This window comes from Mauremys reevesii, linkage group 2, assembly GCF_016161935.1.
Source record: "Mauremys reevesii isolate NIE-2019 linkage group 2, ASM1616193v1, whole genome shotgun sequence".
NCBI lineage: Eukaryota > Metazoa > Chordata > Testudines > Geoemydidae > Mauremys > Mauremys reevesii.
In genome coordinates, this window is record NC_052624.1 from 208,405,673 (window position 1) to 208,426,581 (window position 20,909).

A 20,909-nucleotide genomic window follows, 5' to 3' on the forward strand; every position below is an offset into this window, starting at 1 on the left:
CTTAAACGTGACCAGAAAGGAATTGGGAATAGTAAAAAACCTGAAGTATTTTATTACCCCATACTAGTTAGAGTTGGGCATTAGGTTCAGATCTTTCCTACGATGCTCAACAAATCACCTGAGCTGGAGGGAATAGTCACTAACAGTCACTAAGCTTAGTCTTTATACTTAAAAATAGAGTAGACAAAATACTAAAAGTGCACTGTAGGGAACAATCCTACTTTAGCAGGGGGGATAGGTTTGATAACCTACCAGGACATTTTCATCTCATTTCTGATTCTGTGAGTAGGTCAGTCTTCACACTTTCTTGACCAAAGCATATAATCTTTGCCAAATTATGTGGACTGTTTTTGTGGTATGGAACCCTGTTTAATGTGGATGACACTTGGATGACTAAACTTCAGTTTTCATTCTCATCTTACTATTCATTTAATAACAACAACATTTTAATCTTTTGATCTAAATAGTAGACAATGATTTTCTTCAGTTTTTTTAAACCAATATTAAAACAGAACATGTTTTATAACCTATTGCATATGTCTACCATACTGCCAGTATTACAGTAATACTTTTTAGCAAGATTGCAATCACAGATATTGCACTAAAAATACCAGTTGTAATGTAATTAATGTTATTGTCAAATACATTTAATAGTTTAATCACAGTCATAAAACTGATTCGTACTGTCGGTTTTAGAGACTTTTGAGCAAAGTGATTGGAGTTTATACTTTGTGCCAGACAACCCTGATAAAATTTGTTACAAATTCTATTTGTCTACACCAGCAGGACCAAACATTGAGAAAATTACTGAAGAGATTGATGAAGATAATGAAGATGATTATTCCCTGGAGTATCAACCAGTTCAAGAAGATACAATTAAAACACTGAATTTTGTTATATCTGAAAGCCAAGAAGGTAAAAGAATCTCTGCTAATTTTAATGTAAAAATTTAGAAGAGAAAACCTTTATATTTCTACTTTTTATCACCATCCTTTATATTTTATCAAATAATTATGCAATATTTGGTTTAAAAATAAGTATTTTGTTTCCCTAGCCTATAGTACTGTATAGTAACTATAAAGCATCCTTTTTTTGTGGTGTGTGAGATATTGTCATTTCAGCTTTTTCTGAGTTGTTCTTTAGAATTTGGAGGTATGCCTTATTTCCTAGCTAGCTAAATACACTGTTAGGAAGTTGTAGACATATTTCTCCCCAAAATAAAAATATAAATAAAGAGGTCTTAATTTTAAATCGGTAGATGAAGAACTGCCACCAATTAATCATGGGAACCCAATCTCGGACCGAAGGAGTACTTTTCAGGCACATCTGGCTCCTATAGTGAGCCTCAAACAGGTTAGTAAAGCTTGTAAGACAGATTTGTATCCTACAGTTTTGTGCCTGATTAAATACCACTGATGTACTTGGAACTATCTGAATGCATCTCTATTTTGTGAAATATATGCTAATACTGCTCTGATAAGAACCAGTCATTGTCATTCACTATTTTTTTAATATATTCCCTGTGATACTTCCCATTAATGCAGTTGTCCCATCTCATTGTTGAAGAAGGTAAGTATTATCACTTGCTTTCAAGTGGACTAGGCATGGGATTGGGAGTGAGGATACTTGGTTTCTAGTCCAGTGGCTCTCAAACTTTTTTTACTGGTGACCCCTTTCACACAGGAAGCCTTTGAGTGTGACCCCCTCCTTATAAATTAAGAATACTTTTTTATATATTTAACACTATTATAAATGCTGGAGGCAAAGCGGGGTTTGGGGTGGAGGTTAACAGCTTGCGACCCCCCCATGTAATAACCTCATGACCCCCAAGGAGTCCTGACTCCCAGATTTGAGAACCCCTGTTCTAGTCCTAGTTGTGACACTGACATATTGTGTAACCTTGGGCAAATCAGTTAAAGTGTGTTTCTGCTCTGGAAAGGGACTATATACACATTAAATTCCTAGTTCAACATCTGTAATCTTTTTGTATTAGTCACATTTTCTCATTTTAGTGATACAAATAATTATTTTTCAGTCTCTTTGGTACTATGTAGCCAATACAGCTATGGCAAAGTGATCTGGAGTCTAGTGCATCATTAACAAAAACATTTGTGTCTATTATACCTGAACAAAAGCAGAAAACAAGAGTAATGGGCGCAATTTAGCCAGTTTTGTAGCATTATCTTTTCTGCTCATAAGGGGATTAGTTGTTTAAAATGCACAACACTTTTGTGGTTGGCATTTACGTTTTTGACAGCTGCTACAAAGAGGGTTATAATGGTTAGGGCATTAGCCAAGAACTTGGGAGTTCAAATCCCTGCTCCACCACAAGAAGTTTGTGAGATCTTGGGCAAATCACTAAGTCAATGTTTCTGTTTCCCACCTGTAAAATGGGGCTAATAGTACTTCCCTACCTCTCAGGCATGTTGAGCATAAAATGCATTAAAAATTGTGAAGTGCTGAGATTCTGTGGCAACAGGAGCCATATGAGTACTTAAGATATATAGAACAAACCTGTTGGAGGTAATAGAGTTGCATGGTTGTCATGGAGGGCATAATGTGAGCTACAGAATCTTTATCACTTGACATACACCTCTACCCCGATATAACGCAACCTGATATAACACAAATTCGGATATAATGCGGTAAAGCAGTGCTCCGGGGGGGGGCGGGGTTGCGCACTCTGGTGGGTCAAAGCAAGTTCGACATAACACGGTTTCACCTATAACACGGTAAGATTTTTTGGCTCCCGAGGACAGCGTTATATCGAGGTAGAGGTATATACATATTATTTTGACTATGGTGGCTAGAGAGGCACTAAGTCCCTCTGGGTAATATGACTTCAGGAAAGAGGGAATCAGTACCACCAATGTTATTTCCTCTTCTTGCTTTAGGATACTTGCACCTATTGGTCACAGTTCTTAAGCTATGCATAGCACAGATACTGATTGGAGGAAGCCCATAACCAATGGGTATGCGCTTCCTAAAGCATATATTTGTGATGTGCACAATAGTATCTCCACAGAGATGTACTCATCTGAACAGGTTTTTAAAGCTACCTATGCAGAAAACTAAATAATAATTCTCCTTTCCTCCCTTCATCCCTCCTCTCAAAATACTTAGGAAATTTCAGACAGACAGGGTTTTGATTGGGCAAAGTTAAAGTGATGGTATGTGTGTTTAAAACTGGGATCATAACAAAAACTAGCTTCATCAGTAACTATGGAGGGAGTAGCATCTATTCATAACACTTTGCCTACCTCATAATATTAAGTGATATTTGTAAAGCACTATGAAAATGTAAAGTGCTATGTAACTTCTAATTATTGTTCAGTATTTCACATTTTTTAACAGTTTCAATTAACCTTTACTATGGTTTTAAATAATATTACCGGTACTTTTAATTGGTATAGTAATTATTATTTTAAAACTGAAAACAAAGGTAATGGCTGCAATTTAATATGTTTTGTAGCATTACTTTTTCTACTCTTCTTTTGCTGAAGGGATTAGGTGTTTAAAATCCACAAAGCTTCCATGATTGGTATTTAAATTTTTGAAAGGTGCTAAAAAGAGTTGACCTGGTGTTTGGAAGATAAAAGACCAAAAGTTATGTTTTGCATTTGCAAAGGGGCTTCCTTACCCTCCCTGGGTCTACATTCATTGGGTGTTATTTATTATTCTGACTTAATATTTTGTGTTAATGTATTCTTTTGAAATTTAGAAAACCAAAACATGCACATTGCATATATAGTCTATGCAACTGGATTGTTTGATCATTCTGGAAAGTATCTTTACTTGGCTTCTTTTCCACAAATATACTTGAAAGTGTAAAATACTAATCCAGTTTGAAAGTGTTATCTCCCTTTGAGTATCCTCGTTTCTTCCACCAAACAAATTAATTATTCATAATTCATAAATGAAAAAATTATTCATAAATTCTTACTGGGGAGATGAAAAAGTAATAATGAATTCCCTAAGCTAGTTTGTGCTTACCCACAGGAGGAGGGCAAAAGGCCAGGAAAATATGTGCCTACACTCCAGATTGTCAGATAATTGTCCCTTCTACTGGGAGGAGTTTAGGAAGTAAGGATTGGGCTGAGTGTTTGGGCTCCTAATTTTGCAGATTCCGATGGTTCACAGTCAAAGAGAACCCTCTTGCTGTGGTTTCAGAGGTGTCCACTTGGGGGGCTGGCTTCTCCCCATGCTTCTCCATTGACTTCCACCCCAGCCCTGGCAGTATGTCTCCTTCAGGGCCCATGCATCCATTGGTTGAGTCCCTCTGGAGTTGTGCAGTAGCAGTTACAGAGAAGCCAAGCTCTTAAGGAGTTAATGCTGTATTAACTCTCAATTGGATATCCACTTAGATATCTGCATGGTCAGCTAGGGATGATGCATCAGAAGACTGGTGCTGTTCCACCTCCTTTGGCCCCACTTCCAAAATAGTCTGGAAGAAGGATCCTTCAGATCCTTCAGAGCTCCACTAGAGCTTTTGTGGAATCCTAGGGTGGCGCCAGGTAAAAAAATGCCAAGCAGTGGCTACTTATCTCCCTGTATGTCCCAACTGAGAGAGCTACTGGGTTCCATTCCTTTGCCCACAGAAGTGTGGGGAACAATCTAGCCACTAGTGTGAAATCAGATTAAGCTAATTTAGTAAAATCACACTGAAAAATTTTCAGATCTATTGTATGCTACTGATTATGTCTTTATAAGGGAGAAATTGATTTAAATCGGTTATGGAAAAGATGTGTATGTATTTAACTTGATTGCAGAGTTAAAAAGTTGAAAAAGCACAGGAGGGAAATGTGTGGAAAAACTCCCCAAATTTTTAATGGAAATTCTTTAGGAGCATACAAAATTTGAAATGAACAGAACTTCAGGCTTCTAATTTTGTATCCTAGTAATGAGTATGGAAAATTAAATCATTATGAAATATAAAACATTCCAGATACATCTGTTTGAAATAACAGATGAGATCTGCCCAAATAATGGTCTAGAGATTAAAAATAAAAAATCCCTCATGCTGTTGCTCACAATCTGCTGTAAATAAAATTCATGGAGCATCCTGGAAAACTTGTACTAGAAATAACTGCGCTCACTCTCAGTCTGTATATGTTGGATGACAGTTTAAATCTGTGCCATAACATGTTTGCATCTGAATGGACAGAATGAAACTCTGTTATGTGTAATATCACCTAAAATAGTACATCATACATTCTAAGGGGAGAAGAGACCATTATGATCATCTAGTCTGACCTTCTGTATAACACAGGCCATACAATGTCCCTAAAATAATTCCTAGAGCATACTTTTTAGAAAAGCATCCAATTTTGGTTTAAAAATTGTCAGAGATAGAGATTCCACTACACCCTTTGGTAAATTGTTCCAATGGTTAACTACTCTTTCCATTAAAAATGTATGCCTCATTTCTAGTCTGAATTTGTCTAGCTTCAACTTCCAGCCATTGGATCATGTTATACCTTTCTCTGTGAGATTGAAGAGCCCATTATTAAATATTGGTTCCCCATGTACATACGTTTAGACGGTAATCAAGTCACCCTTAATCTTCTCTTTATAAAGCTAAATAAATTGAGCTCCTTGAAGCTATTGCATAGGGCATGCTTTCAAATTCTTTAATCATTCTCATAGCTCTTCTCCGAACCCTCTCCAATTTATCAACATTTGTCTTTAATTGTGAGCATCTGAACTGGACACGCTGTTCCAGCCCAGTCACACCAGTGCCAAATATAGAGGTAAAATAACCTCTCTGCTTCTTGAGATTCCCCTTTTTATGCATCCCAGTATCTCATTAGCTCTTTTGGCCAGAGCATCACATTGGGAGATTATGTTCAGCAGACTATCCACCATGACCCTCAAATCTTTTTCAATCGCTGCTTCCCAGGATAGAATCTCCCATCCTGTAAGTATAGCCTCCATTCTTTTTTCATAGATGTATACATTTACATTTAGCCATATTAAAATGCATAGTTTGCTTGTGCCCTGTTTACCAAGCAATCCAGATTGTTCTGAATCAGTGACCTATCTTCTTCATTATTTACCACTCCCCTAGGTTTTGTGTCATCTGCAAACTTTATCAGTAGTAATTTTGTTTTCTTCCTGGATATTAATAAAATTAAGTGGTGTAGGACCAAGAACCAATCCCTGCATGACCCCACTGGAAATGGACCCTCTTGATGACAATTCCCCATTTACAATTAGCCAGTTTTAAGCAATTTACAGTGTGCCATGTGAATTTTATATTGTTCCAGTTTTTAATAAAAATGTTGTATGGTGTCAAGTCAAAAGCCCTACAGAAATCTAAGGCCTGGTCTACACTAAGAAGGGGGGTTGAACTAGGGTACGCAAATTCAGCTACGTGAATAGCGTAGCTGAATTCGAAGTACCCTAGTTCGACCTACTCACCCGTCCAGACGCGGCGGGGTTGAACTCCGCGGCTCCCCCGTCAACTCCGCCACCGCCATTTGCAGTGGTGGAGTACCGGAGTCGACCGCAGCGCTTCCGGAGTTCGAGCTATCGCGTCTAGATCAGATGCGATAGTTCGAACTCCGAGAAGTCGAACTCACCGCATCGACCCGAAAGGTAAGTGTAAACCTACCCTAAGTATATTACATCAACACTGTTGCCTTTATTAACCAAACTTGTAACTTCATAAAAAAGATATTAAGTTAGTTAAACAGGACCTGTTTTCCATAAACCCATGTCAATTTACATTAATCACATTACCCTCCTTTATTTATTAAAGAAGTCCTGTATCAGCTTCTCCATTATCTTGCCTAGGATTGATGACAGGCTGACAGGCCTATAATTATCTGGGTCATCCTGTTTACCCTTTTAAAAAACTGGCACAACATTAGCTTTCTTTCAGTCTCCTGGAACTTCCCCAGTAATCTGAGACATATTGAGAATCAACATTAACATTCCAGCAAGCTCCTCAGGCAGCTCTTTTAAAACTCTTGGATGCAAGTTATTTAGATTTGCTGATTTAAAAAATGTCTAATTTGTTTAATAACCTTCCAAGATACTAGAGGAATGGAAAGAGTGTTATCACTATATAAGACTATAACATCTTTTTCCCCCTCAAATATAGAACAGAAATATTTACTGAACACTTCTGCCTTTTCTGCATTATTATTGATAGTTGTACCATTTCCATCTAGGAAGTGCAGGAGACTAATACCAGTGTCAAGATTCTTTTTGTTCCCAATATATTTTTAAAACTCCTTCTTATTGTCCTTAACTCTGCTGGTCATATATTGTCGTGTCCCTTGGCTTCCCTTATCAGTGTTCTACAATTACTAACTTCTGATTTACATTAATTATTTCACCTTTCTTCCATTTGTTATATAGTATTTTTTTTTGTTTTTTACAGTTGCCATCATCTCTCCGCTAACCGAGGCTGGTTTTTTAAGCAGCACAACCTTCTTCTTTGATTGTGGGATCCTGTTTTTTTGGGAGATCTAATAAGGTGTTCTTAAATGATTCCCAATCATCATTCATGTTTTTCTGATTAAATTGTTTCTCCCAGCTGATGTGCCACACAATTGTTTTTATCTTTGTGAAATTGGCCCTTTTGAAGTACCAAGTAGATATATTACTGTTCTGGACTTTATTCTGCTTGCACATTGTAAATGTGATGAAGTCATGATCGTTTATACCTAAGATACCATTAATTTTTAGTTCTTCTTCCAGTTCTGTCCCTGTGGGTGCTCCACTCAAGCTGTCTCTGTGGGTGCTCCACTCCAGGTGTCAGTGCGCCCTGGTGCCATTGATCGGAGATCTTTGGTGTCAGTGCCTGGTTGGGACGCCCATGCCCAGCTGTTGTCTCACGCAGGGTCTGTCTGTTAGGGTCTGTCTGTGTGTGTGTGTCCTGCACCTCCTCAGTTCCTTCTCAACCGTCCTCGGCTGAAGATGGGACTTGTGGCAGTGCTGAACCTCTTCCCCAGTGACTTAAGGAAACAAGCAGAAATAGTTAGCTAGAAATATCCCGGAACCGACCAGGAGTGCAGCTTCACCCCCTCATGCAAAGAGGCAGGAAGCCCCAACCTCTCCACATAGAGACCTACAAAAATGAAAAAGGTCTCCGGTGAAGACACTTCCCCCAGTGTTAACAGCACCAAAAACCGGCACAGCCGACTGCCCCAGCACCTCAAACATGGCTCACACAGGGCACAGAAACAAGGATTTGACCCCCCACAGCCGTCAGCTTTCCTCGACACTGACCCTGCCGGCACCGCGAATGGACTTGGGACCGGATGCGTGGTCCACCCCGGCACCGACAAGACCGTCGGCACCAAGACTGACAATAACCCCCACTGCAGACATGCCACCGCTGGAGGGCACTTATAGGCAGCTGCCAGCTAAACAGAAATTGCTATGGACGTCGGCTCACGCTCCAAGACCCGGGCAGCAACAATTCTTAAATCATACTGACATCTCCATGGCCCCAGAGCCGGACTCTCCTCTCCTAGGCACCAAGTGCTCACTCTTTGATCAGCTGCACTCACTGACAGTGAGAATGACATGCCACAGCAGGCAGAGTTTTCCCCACCTGACTCTCCTCCCCCTCCGGAGCCATACCTATTTCAAGGCATGGCACCCCACAAGAATGAGCCTGAATTTCCCTGCTTTGTCCCCCCATAGGCGGGGCCCCACTTTTCATACCCTATGCAGTGGCCACAGTGGTACCCTTGGTCTGCCCATGATGCCAATCCTTCTTACGGACCCTCCACCAAACCTCAGACTCGCTCTGCACTTCTATCTCCAGCTCCATCTACATCCAGAGCTCCTGAGCCCCACCCCCAAAGAAGTGGGCTATGAACCTTTCCCTGAATCATCTCATCATAATTCTCCATCAGCTGCAAATGAAGCTCTCATGCCACCACCACAGAACGTGGACGATTTTAAGCAGTTCCAGGAACTTTTTAAGAGAGTGGCAATCAGTCAGAACATTCCTTTAGATCAGTGGTTCTTAACCTGGGGTGCACGCACCCTCTAGGGGTGCGAGATGCCCTTTCCGGGGGTGCGAAACATGCCAAATTTTTTTTAGAAGGTAAATAATCTAAAACACAGATTTAAGCACAGGCACGTAAGTACAACTACTTTGTTTAATCAAACCTATGTATTAACATTATACATTTAATGATTAAATTTGAACTGCAAAATTAAAATAAATATATAATTCTCTCTCTTTCATTCTATAGCTATGATATATCTAGGTTTAAAGAACTGACCTACTTCAATGATTTTTGATAAGGGGTGAGAGAACATATTTTTGAGAACCAAAGGGGTGCAGGCTGCAGTAAAGGTTAAGAACCACTGCTTTAGAGGAAGTGCAGCAGACAACAGAGACTCCTGAAAATCCTCCAACCCTCTACGCCATCAAGGATCGCACTACCCATAAACAAGGCCCTACTGGAACCCACTGGCACTATATGGCAGATCCCTGCCTCCATCCCACCAACATGTAAAAGGACTGAACGTAAATATTATGTACCGGCTAAGGACGTAGACTTCTTATTTTCCCACCCACAGCCCAACTCTCTTCCCACCCACAGCTCAACTCTCTGTGCGACCCACAGAACAAAGCAACCACAATACCGGCCCACTCCACAAGATAAGGACCTCAAAGGACTTGACCTCCTGGGCTGTAAGGTTTATACCTCCTCCACTCTGCAAGTCGGAATTGCAAATTACTCTGCCCTCCTCTCAGGCTACAGCTATGACAATTACAACAAGTTGTTTGAATTTACCTCCCATATCCCAGAGAAGAGAAGATCAGATTTTAAATCAGTCCTCATTAAAGGTAAATTGGTGTCTAGGATGGTGCTACAAGCATCCTTGGACATGGCGGACACAGCAGCCTGTACTACCGCCACCGCAGTAGTGATGCACAGGTCTTCCTGGTTGTCTGCATCTGGCATCCCTAAGGATCTGCAGATCAATGTAGAGGACCTTCCCTTTGAGAAGGATAAACTTTTTTCCAAAAAAAAAAAAAAAAAATAAAAAAAAAGTCCTTCACACTATGAAAGACTCCAAGGCCGCTCTGCACACACTTGGGATATACCCGTCCCTCCCCAGGCGATAAGGGTATCAACCTTATCAGGGGCCCTGCGCACAACAATATCACCGGCCCCAGTCGAGACCATATGATAATGGGAGGAACCGCAACAGATCTCCCAGGCACAGAATTGTACTTTTCCCCTACCTAGACGACTGCCTTATCAAAGGCCATTCATACAACGAGACATTAGAGGCCACTGGTTTTACCATCTCCTTCTTCCACAGTCTAGGCCCGCAAATAAACTTCCAAAAATCCACCCTGATACCTACACAGAAAATCGAGTTCATCGGGGCTCATCTGGACTCAATTTTGACCAGAGCCCCACTCCCACACACCAAATTCCTTGCCATCTTACACCTCATACGCACGTTATTTGTTTGCCCCAGAGTAGAGGCAAGAACATGCCTGCAGCTTCTTGGTCACATGGTGGCCACTGGCTTTGTGGTCAGATATGCCAGACTACATATGAGGTGCCTTCAGGGTTGGCTTAGCTCCATATACAAACCCAGCAGGCACAGCCTCCGCATGATGCTGACTCCTCCAGAAAAGGTATTAGTCTCCCTGCAGTGGTGGACAAAACTGGGAAACGTATGCACGGGCATCCCCTTCTATCAAAATTCCCCTGTGCTCATGCTCACGACAGATGCTTCCCTGATAGGCTGGGGGGCGCACCTGGGAGCTCACACAACATAGGGCTGATGGTCCCTGTCAGAGATGCATCTGCACATAAATCTTCTAGAGCTTAGAGCAGTCAGATATGCATGTTCTACATCAACAGACGGGTGGGCGGAAGGAGGGGTGGGATCGCACTCCCTGTGCACAGAAGCCATCCAACTATGGAATTGATGCATACAACATTGCATAGAGATCACTGCTTCCTATCTGCCTGGGTGTCAGAACACTACTGCCAACACACTCAGCAGACTCTTCTCACAAGAACACGAATGAGAAATGCACCCCATGATACTGTGACAGCTCTTCTCCCACTGGGGCACCCCATCGGTGGACCTGTTTGCCACATCACAAAACTGCAAATTCTGCTCCAGAGTGGGACTCGGAACGCGTCCCTCAGAGACGCGTTCCTCATTCCGTGGAACAAGACACTCATGTATGCTTTTCCGCCCATCCCACTGATGCACAGAATCTTACGCAAGATCAAAGAGGACAAGCCAGTGTCATACTTATTGCCCCAGCCTTCTCTTCTGTGATCAGTTCCTCTTTATCTGTTAGGGGAAGGTCTTGCTTGGTTGCAACACTTTTTGAGTGAGGAAATTCTCATCTATAATGTTTAGAAATTCTAAGGATGTTTTAGTATTGGCAGCATAAGACCACCAACATATGTCATTCACATTGAAGTCCCTCATGATCATGCTGCTTTTTTTCCTACACATTATAGATAGAATGACTGACTCCTTATGTGTCTGTCTCTAGTGTGATTTGGTGATCTGTAGCAGACACTAACTAGTACCCTACCTTATGCTTTATCTGTTAGGACATTGTTCCAAATGCATTTAAGATCATTTTCTTCAGAGTTATCAGTGACTCGGAAACAGGTAATGCTATTTTTGACAGAGTGCCACTCTCCTCCCCTTTTGCTCACTCGATCCTTCCTAAATAGCTTATAACTATTGATTTTAACATTCCAGTTGTGCAGATCATCCCACCAGGCTTCCGTAATATCAATGGAATTGAATTTATGCTCATAAATTAGCAATTTCAATTTCTCTGATTTATTACCCGGGCTCCTAGCATTGCAGTGTGAGCAATTCAAAAGAATTTCTTTTCATATCCATTGGTTCTTTAATTAATTTTATTTTCAACATCTTGATTTTGTGATAACTGAGTGCTCCTATTTTCCCTCTTTTTACCTTCACCTTGTTACTGTTTATCAAGTTCTCTAAAACTTTGCTAGGTGCCTGATGGACATATAAAGAGTTAGGTTCTCTGCTTCTTGTAGCTTACAGTTTTGAATATACAAAAAATGCAACAAGTAGGATCAGTAGGGAGGGGAAATAAAGAGAGGACATGGGTTACAAAAAAATTTATCTGACTGCTTAGTTTTATGTGCCTGTCTTGAAGGTTCTTTAGAATGAACCTTTATTACACGCTTTTGGGAATCTGACGGATAATAAATAATGCTCTATTTTGGGTAAGCAGTCTCAAAACTGGTGATTCTGTGCATTATATAATTTAATTGCATCCATTCAGACAAAGCTCTGAAAGTGTGTAAAGTGATATAAATAGTACTTCAACATATATTTTTTAAAAAGGAACAAAATTGTTGAGGGAAAATAGGTTTTTGAAGCAGCGTTTTCTTCCGAGATGCAGTAAATGGTTTGTTGAGATGTATTATTTAGATCTATTTTGGCAGTGCATTTACTGATTTCACTGTGGAAAAAAATGGGTATAGCACCATACTGCAACGATTAATATTGAAGCTGTATATTGATTACTCTAAACAGACATTTTTTCTTTTGAATTAAAAACAATTTGCTTGCCAGGTATGCTTTCTTAAGCTCTCACAACTTTAATAATATTTTGCTTAAAGTAATATTAATCATGCATTGTTTACTAAAACAGTGTCTTTAGCAAAGCTCTTTTTTTTGCTAGACCCACTTGATAAAGGCAGGACAATTGCAATTTTGTTTAATTAGACACAGAAGAGGAACTAATATTGATTTACTAAATGTTTTAAAAAGTGCTATTTGTTAAAAACAGATAGCAACTTGTTAAGAGATTATTTTTCAGCATAGTAAAACAAGAACATTACCAAGTCATCAATACTATATATTTAAATAGGTCTATCCTTTTCAGCCTATCAATTTCTTACAATGTGAACAGTATGCTCAACTGGAACAATAGTCAATAAGAGATGGCCTGGCTCCGCTATTCACATATTGTGTTATGTATTAAAAGAGATAAATCTGCTTCCTCCACATTTACAAAAGCAATTTTAAATTCTTTCAACTCAGAGTGAAGCTCTATGAATAAATGAAGCTCTACTGAATGAACTGGTCATCACCTTTTAAGAAAACATTAGAACTGTTCCTCATGTTGTCCCCAGAATACATCATAGAATTCTAGTAATCTGCTGAGTTTGCAAAATTTATGCTTGTGCAACTTGTGTAATGTGCAACTCTAAAGACCATCCCATATGTTATGTGAGTGTTTTGCACGAACAGTGTGAACAACAGATGCTTTGCATATTGATGTAGAAGAGACATATCAGCAAATTCATTCTTAACTTCCAGAAGTAAACACCTTTGATGTTATAGAAAGAAATTATTGTATCTTCTTTACATCATGCTCTGTATAATCACCACTGCTTGCTTTAGGTAGTTACACCTGCATTTCAAGGGAGTATGCAGTAGACTATAGTGCTTAAATTCTAGGATGATGAGGGCTCTAGAAATGCTTATAGGCCCTGATTTTGCAAGCTACATAAACCTCTGACTAGTCCCATCTTGTGCTTTAAAGTTAAGCATATACTTAAGTACCTTGCTGAATCAGGGCGATCGAGAGTATATAGGGATAGAAGTATCTGTTCTTCTATGTTGGATAGTTTACTTATTTTTTTTAAACACCAATTTCTTTTGATACATTAAAACAATTCAAGATTAATGTTAGATAATTGTTTATTTTAACTTCTGTATACAGATCCTTTACAAATGATGCCTACAAACCTTGTTGTTGTTTTTCCAAGGTGAAAATGGTTCTTGCCAAATTGTATGAGAATAAGAAAATAGCAAGCGCTACCCACAACATATATGCATACAGGTGAGTGAAGAGTAGAATTTTCAGCCTCAGTAACTTTGACCCTAACTATACATTAAGAGTATTAACTTTTGTTATGGGTACACATACTCATAGAAACCATGAAGATCACAGATATAAAATAAAAATCAGAAATTGTGTTATGGGGTCATATAATTTTCTTACATCATATCATTTTCTTACACTGCATTTGGATTCAAACAACGCCTAAGAGTGATCTACAACTACAAGTCAAAAGTGTACACACTGATTCCATATAGTCTGAAAATTACTGATCATTCTGAATCTACTCATACACCTTTGGAATGCTATTGGATGAAAACAGTCCTTCCAGCAGAGTCCACTAATTCATAATGAAAATAGGAAGAAAAATAGATAGTAAACATTTTGTTTTATGCAAAAAGAACAGGAATACTTGTGGCACCTTAGAGACTAACAAATTTATTTCAGCATGAGCTTGCGTGAGCTACAGCTCACTTCTTCGGATGCATAGAATGGTACACACAGACAGGAGATATTTATACATACAGAGAACATGAAAAGGTGGAAGTATGCATACCAACAGGAAGAGTCTAATCAATTGAGATGAGCTATCATCAGCAGGAGAAAAAAAACTTTTGAAGTGATAATTAAGATGACCCATAGAAGGTGTGAGGAGAATTTAACATAGGGAAATAGATTCAATTAGTGTAATGACCCAACCATTCCCAGTCTCTGTTTAGGCCTGAGTTAATTGTGTCTAATTTGCATATTAATTCAAGTTCAGCAGTCTCTCTTTGGAGTCTGTTTTTGAAGTTTTTTTGTCTGTCACTGAGTGGTTAGAGAGGTTGAAGTGTTCTCAAAAACACTTCAAAAGTTTTTTTTCTCCTGCTGATGATAGCTCATCTCAATTGATTAGATTCTTCCTGTTGGTATGCATACTTCCACCTTTTCATGTTCTCTGTATGTATAAATATTTCCTGTCTGTGTGTTCCATTCTATGCATCCGAAGAAGTGAGCTGTAGCTCACGCAAGCTCATGCTGAAATAAATTTGTTAGTCTCTAAGGTGCCACAAGTACTCCTGTTCTTTTTGCGGATACAGACTAACACGGCTGCTACTCTGAAACCTGTTTTTTGTTTTATGTATCTGTATGAGACCCCCATCCCTGACTGAAGTCCCAGGGCACTATTGCAATACAAATAATAAATATGTATGGTACCAGAAGAATAGAGTGGGAAGAGAAATAAATATACACACACACATGCACACTTGCACACACCACATACATGTGGACAAAGCATGGCGAAGAGGGACATAGAGGACAGTATATTTAAAAGCTGCTCAGGAAATGTCTAAAATCAGTTTGTGTAGATGGTACTTGGACAAAAATGTTTTATCTCAGCCACGTTTCCATGGTCAAAATCCATTAGAGACATACTGCTTTGAAGATAATGTACAATTACTCTATTGTACATATAAATAAAATATAAAGTAAAACATCCCATAAACTCTTTTCCTGGCCTACATTTAAACATCCTCACTTCTATTTATTTTATTTTGATGATAAAATATGCTAGGCTGAATATTTGCATGCAGGGTTATTTCCAGTTTTCCAAAAAGACACTCCAGTGGATTTGTGAGTGTTTGTTAAACTATGTGTGTGTGTGTGTGTGTGTGTGTGTGAGAGAGAGAGAGAGAGAGAGAGAGAGAAACAAACACATACACACAAACATACATTTTATGTATACGACTTGCAAAAAAATGACATTAAAAGAACCATTTTTAAGGTTGCAAAGTCAGGCACTGAAAAGTTAGGAAATACCAGAATTAAGGTTTCCTCTCTTCAGAGTAGGATCTGAATAGTGTGCAGTAAATAAGGCCTAGCGTCACACACCGAACAATGAGGATGAAACAAAATATTGAACAGTCAGTCATTGAGTACTGTCCATCCTGTGCACTGAATAAAACGGGTCGTGTGGAAATGATAGTATGTCATCATTTTATTAAGAACTGTATCATAATTCATATGCACCAGAGGGATGAATTAAGGTTGCACATTAAATTTCTGCTCATCCCTGGGCTGGAGTATGCCCAGTGTGAATGGAATCTTAAGAGGTTTTGCCGTGAAGGTTTAAGGCTGAACATGTGCAAATTGTGATTTTTTTAAAAGGCTTATATCTTGACCAAATTTGGGCATATTTTAATGAGGATGACAAAAAGTACGTCCTTGATGTGAAAGTCAGTCCTCTGCCAAATTTCAAGTCCATTCTCCAAAACATGAGGATACTAGAGCTTCTCAAAAAAAAAAAAAAAAGGTTGCCAGAATTTTTGAATCTGTGCAAAAAGTATTATTTCTTAGCCTCGTTCTTGGAAGCAGATGAAGCATTTTGGCTGAAATTTTCCCAAAAAAATTCAGCCAGAGGCAGACACCTGCCATGGAAACTTTCACCCAAATGGTAAAAATTTGGCAAAGTTATAAGTAACTGAAAATGGGGTCTTAATATGGGAAGTTTTGGGCAACCTTAATGAGTGCTACCAGCAGCCCTACCTATCATAAACTCATTTCACATAGGCTTCATATATGACTTGATCTCAATCCAGATCCACATCACAGAAACCGCCATCACTACAACTGATACTAGCAGTTATCCGTTGTTGGCAGTCTTAGCAGAGAAGGAAATGATCTGAAACACCAAGCATGGAAACTGACCTAGACAGTTATATCTATTGGTGGTACTACCAAAGAGCAAAATGGTAGGAAGAGGAGGCAGCTCCTAGATGATGGGCAGCAGGGGGACCCTGGAGCTCCAGCCCCTGTGGGTGGTGGGGGGTCTCCTGGAGCTTCCAGCCGCCAAGGGCAGCACAGGGAACCCAGAGCTCTCACTCACTGCAGGCCGTGGGGCTCCCCACAGCTGCCCAGCTCTGGTGGGCAGTGAGTGGACCCCACAGCTGCGCAGCTCTGGTGGGCGGTGAGTGGATTCCACAGCTGCCCAGCTACGGCGGGTGGTGGGAGCCCCCCTGCAGCTGCTCAGCCACAGTGGGTGGCAAGGGGTCCCGCCACATCTGCTCAGCCATGGTGTGCGGTGAGGGCCCCCTCTCCCCAGAGCAGCCCATTTGGACCGCCATCCCTCCCCATTTTGTATCTGTGACAAAATCTGAGCATTACTCGTGACACAACCTGCCCTAGAGCTGTTCCTGGAGGCGGGGGAAGCCCCACAGAGACAAAGAGTGACCGGGGGAATCTGAGTTAAATCTCATTCGTACTTTCAGATTGACAGTGAAATCATGACTCCACTGATGGCAAAAATAGTTTTATTAGAGTTCTGAAGGTTATGTCTACACTTACAACGCAGCAGCAGCACTGCATCTACACCACTGTAGTGCTTCAGTGTAGATACTCACTACTGCAACGGGAGGGGTTCTCCCATCACTGTAGTTAATCCACCTCCCTGAGAGCTGGTAGGTAGATTGATGGAAGAAATTCTTCTGTCGACCTAGTGCTGTCTACACCAGGGATTAGGTTGGCCTACCTACATCCGTACGTGGATTTTTCACACTGCTGAGAGATGTAGCTATGCCAATGTATGTTTTCCGTGTAGACCAGACTTGAGACTCCCTTTCTGATCTATAACTTCTACCTGTACTGTGATGTAATTCAGTTCAGCTAAACCTAGTTAGGCTCAGAACCTAAGGATTTGTTTAAACTAGAGTTTTTATCTCAGGTTAATTGGTTGCCTGTTAACCTGATGTGGTTAATGCTTTTGTAAAAACAAGGGTAGACACTCCCCAAATGTTTGTTCTGTGGTACAGATAAATGTTTGTGATGTGCTCTAAGGTTTAGACTAGGGTAAACCACAAACCTTTGTATTCTCAAAATAACATTTTGACATTCTGCAGGGGACCCATAGGAAAAAAGGTGTGTTTTTATTCTGTATTCTCATGGGAGAGATAAGAGCTGCTTTGTTTGTATTATTTGATTTAGTGTTTAAAATCTATTGAGCTGCATATAGAGAATGTGGCCACATATTCTATAGTGTTTTATTTTGGTCACATAAAAAAAGTTGTAAATAAATGCAGAACTCTGATGAGGGTTTTCTTTGCTTAGCCTGGGACTTCAGATGAGTTTCTGTCTATGTGTGAGTCCTAGTCCTATCAGACAGAACAGTCATCAAATGCTAATAACTCACTACTGACCTGGATGACATGAGCCAGTGTCCAAGAAGTGAAAAAACTGTGCTTTCCATTACCAACCTCCTGAGACATTCAGTCCCTACAGATGGGCTCTTAAGAAACAGGAATCCTGTTTTCATGCAGATGTCCTTGGTAAACAAAGTTGTTGATTACACAGTGTTTATGAAAGTTTTCGAAGATATCAGTAAATCTGTATGTGATAGGTTCCCCCTGGGGTGCCACTTGGAACTAGGGTACCATTGAGCCTGCCTTACCAACCAGCCTGGGCTTCCTTTTTCACTGTGGTGCTGTGATAAGTTGCCAAGCTCTTCAAGCTTGTTCTTTCACCAGCATACGCACGGATAGGGACATACCCAGCTGCAGCTACACACACACACACACTCACTCACTCACTCTCTCTGAGATTAGCTCTGCATGAGAAGGCTCAGCTAAGGCACCTTCCAGTTGCTAAGGCACACACTCCCTTCTGGAGTGTAAACCCAGAATTATATCGTCTTGTGCTGCACAGGGAACTGTAGAGCGTAAACTCATAAAATTTGTCCCCTCCCTCAATGTGGAGAGAGAGAGAGATGCGTCGGTTTTCTGCCCCAAGTTATAATTTCCACACACTGTTTAGACAAAAACAAATTTATTAACTACACAAGGATAGATTTTAAGTGATAGCAAACAGATCAAAGCAGATTACCTTAGTAAATAAACAAAATTGCAAACTGAGCTTAACACATTAGATAAGTAGGATATGAATTAACAGATTCTCACCCTGATGATAAACAGGCTGGTCTTTTCTTAAGGCACAAGCTGCCTTGGGTTTCGCAGGTTTTCATACACAGGCTAAAAATCCCTCGAGCCTGGGACCATCACTTTCCACAATTCAGTCCTTGCCCCTCAGGTGTTTCCAGGGAGATTGAGGTACCATCATGATGTCATTGTTCCCCTTTTATATCTTCTTTCCACTTGCTTGAAAGCTCTTTTGCTGTGACCTTGGTCAAATAGTTCCCATTGTGTAGTGCTATCTCTGAGAGGTTTCTGTGGTACACAGTTCCTGGGGTAATACTTGTGCTTGTGTGCATTTCCTCAACAAGCTATTAACATTGCTTGGCCTTTTTACTGTTGTACCTGAAAGGCTGCTTGTGGGTGTCTTCAACTTCACAACATGTTTCAGTAGCACACACATAGCCAAACTTCATAACTTCACATACAATGATAGCACATACAATCCAATGAGGTATTACTGTCTAGCAGATCAAGACTTTTAGCATGATACCTCACAAGGCATACTTTGTACAAAACATCATCATTACATGAGAGTGGTGAATATTGGGGTGTGCCAGGGTGTCATACTGTAAAAATATTAAGTGATTGATATTTTTGGATTAGGTTCTAATACTGTTGCTTGTTTTCAGAATATACTGTGAGGACAAACAGACATACTTACAGGATTGTGAAGATGATGGGGAGACAGCAGCAGGTGGACGCCTCCTCCATCTTATGCAGGTTAAAGGAAACAAACTTTGTCTTTAGATAGTTTTAAATGTGTTTAAAAAATCATAGATCATAAATAAGGCTCACAGCTTTATGCACTTAAGCTGATTCTAATTCTTGCTCTGCAAATAGCCCTGTAGATTTAGTATTCTGTGTATTACCTGGCTTTTAAAAAAAAAGTTCTATTAGGTAATGATAGGCACACACCAACTCCCAGGTTCTCAGAGCATTCCCTGCAGTGTCCAGCCCCTTATCCACTGAATACTCATCGAATTATCAGGCCTGCTGTTCCCAAAGGAACAGTACACACCAGCTTGTAAGATTCTACTTAGGACCATCACTTTGCTTAACACCACATCAATTAGATATTTGAGAGTTATTCTGTGTAGATCAGGAAAGCATAGTTCCCAGAGGAAAGAAAAGCATATGAGTACTTGAGTAGTAGCAGTTTATTTGTAGCTCTTTGGTGAGATCTCTTGACTTCCTGCTTAAACACACGTATGACTGATAATGTAAATTGGGAAATTCACCCACTTCTGCTCTTTCTGTTTTAATCTTCATTTGGGGGTTTGCAGTTTTTCCAGGTTAGTATATCATTTGCAATCTAAGCAGTCTCTATTCTACTGAAACTTGATGAGGCAAGAAGTTAAACCATAAATTCTACTTTGCATGGTGACAGGTTTCAGAGTGGTAGCCGTGTTAGTCTGTATCAGCAAAAAGAACAGGAGTACTTGTGGCACCTTAGAGACTAACACATTTATTTGTTTATAAGCTTTCGTGGGCTAAAACCCACTTCATTGGAGCAGAATTAGATGAAGTGGGTTTTAGCCCATGAAAGCTTATGCCCAAATAAATTTGTTAGCCTCTAAGGTGCCACAAGTACTCCTTGTTCTTTTTTCATAAATTCTACCTATCTTTTTAATTCTTCCATATTCTTATAGCAGCTCTATAGGATACTTCACCCAAAATGACAAGGTAGACTAAATTAACTTCTACCACTAATAGAACTGAACAAAGTATTATACTTCATGCCTGGGGAGGAGGATTGAACTCTATGCTATAACTATACTATGGCTCATCCTTCCCTATTCTCATGAAGAATGAATAAAAATAGTTTTGAGGAAAGTGTGGTGTTTGGGGAACTTGTGTTACATCATTTAAAAAAAAAACAACTACCCCAGCTCTTGCACAAACTTGGGCATATTTCTTTATCACCTAGGTTCTAAGTGCTATGATCATATCACTGTGTTCTAGTGATATGATCGGTGAAGATGTGGTCTTCTCTTCTGTAAGACTCTTATCTTATCTAAGATAAACTAAAACCACTTCAATCAAGATAGTACTTTCCGGTTAGAAAAAACAATATTTTAGGCACACTTTTTAGATTTAAAATGATAGAGAGC

The 20,909-nt window shown here is 39.9% G+C and overlaps 1 protein-coding gene across 4 annotated transcripts in view; it reads left to right on the forward strand.

The window, feature by feature from the left end:
* The window catches only part of IMPACT (impact RWD domain protein), a 57,642-nt gene that overhangs the window by 24,157 nt on the left and 12,576 nt on the right, over positions 1 to 20,909 (forward strand). For 3 of the 4 annotated variants that reach the window (XM_039527201.1, XM_039527200.1, XM_039527198.1), the window contains 4 exons: positions 784 to 915; positions 1,259 to 1,353; positions 13,782 to 13,855; positions 19,428 to 19,518. In XM_039527201.1, the coding sequence (XP_039383135.1) occupies positions 784 to 915; positions 1,259 to 1,353; positions 13,782 to 13,855; positions 19,428 to 19,518 (392 nt within the window). The remainder of the gene's footprint in view (positions 1 to 783; positions 916 to 1,258; positions 1,354 to 13,781; positions 13,856 to 19,427; positions 19,519 to 20,909) is intronic. The other variant, XM_039527199.1, reaches the window with a different exon arrangement.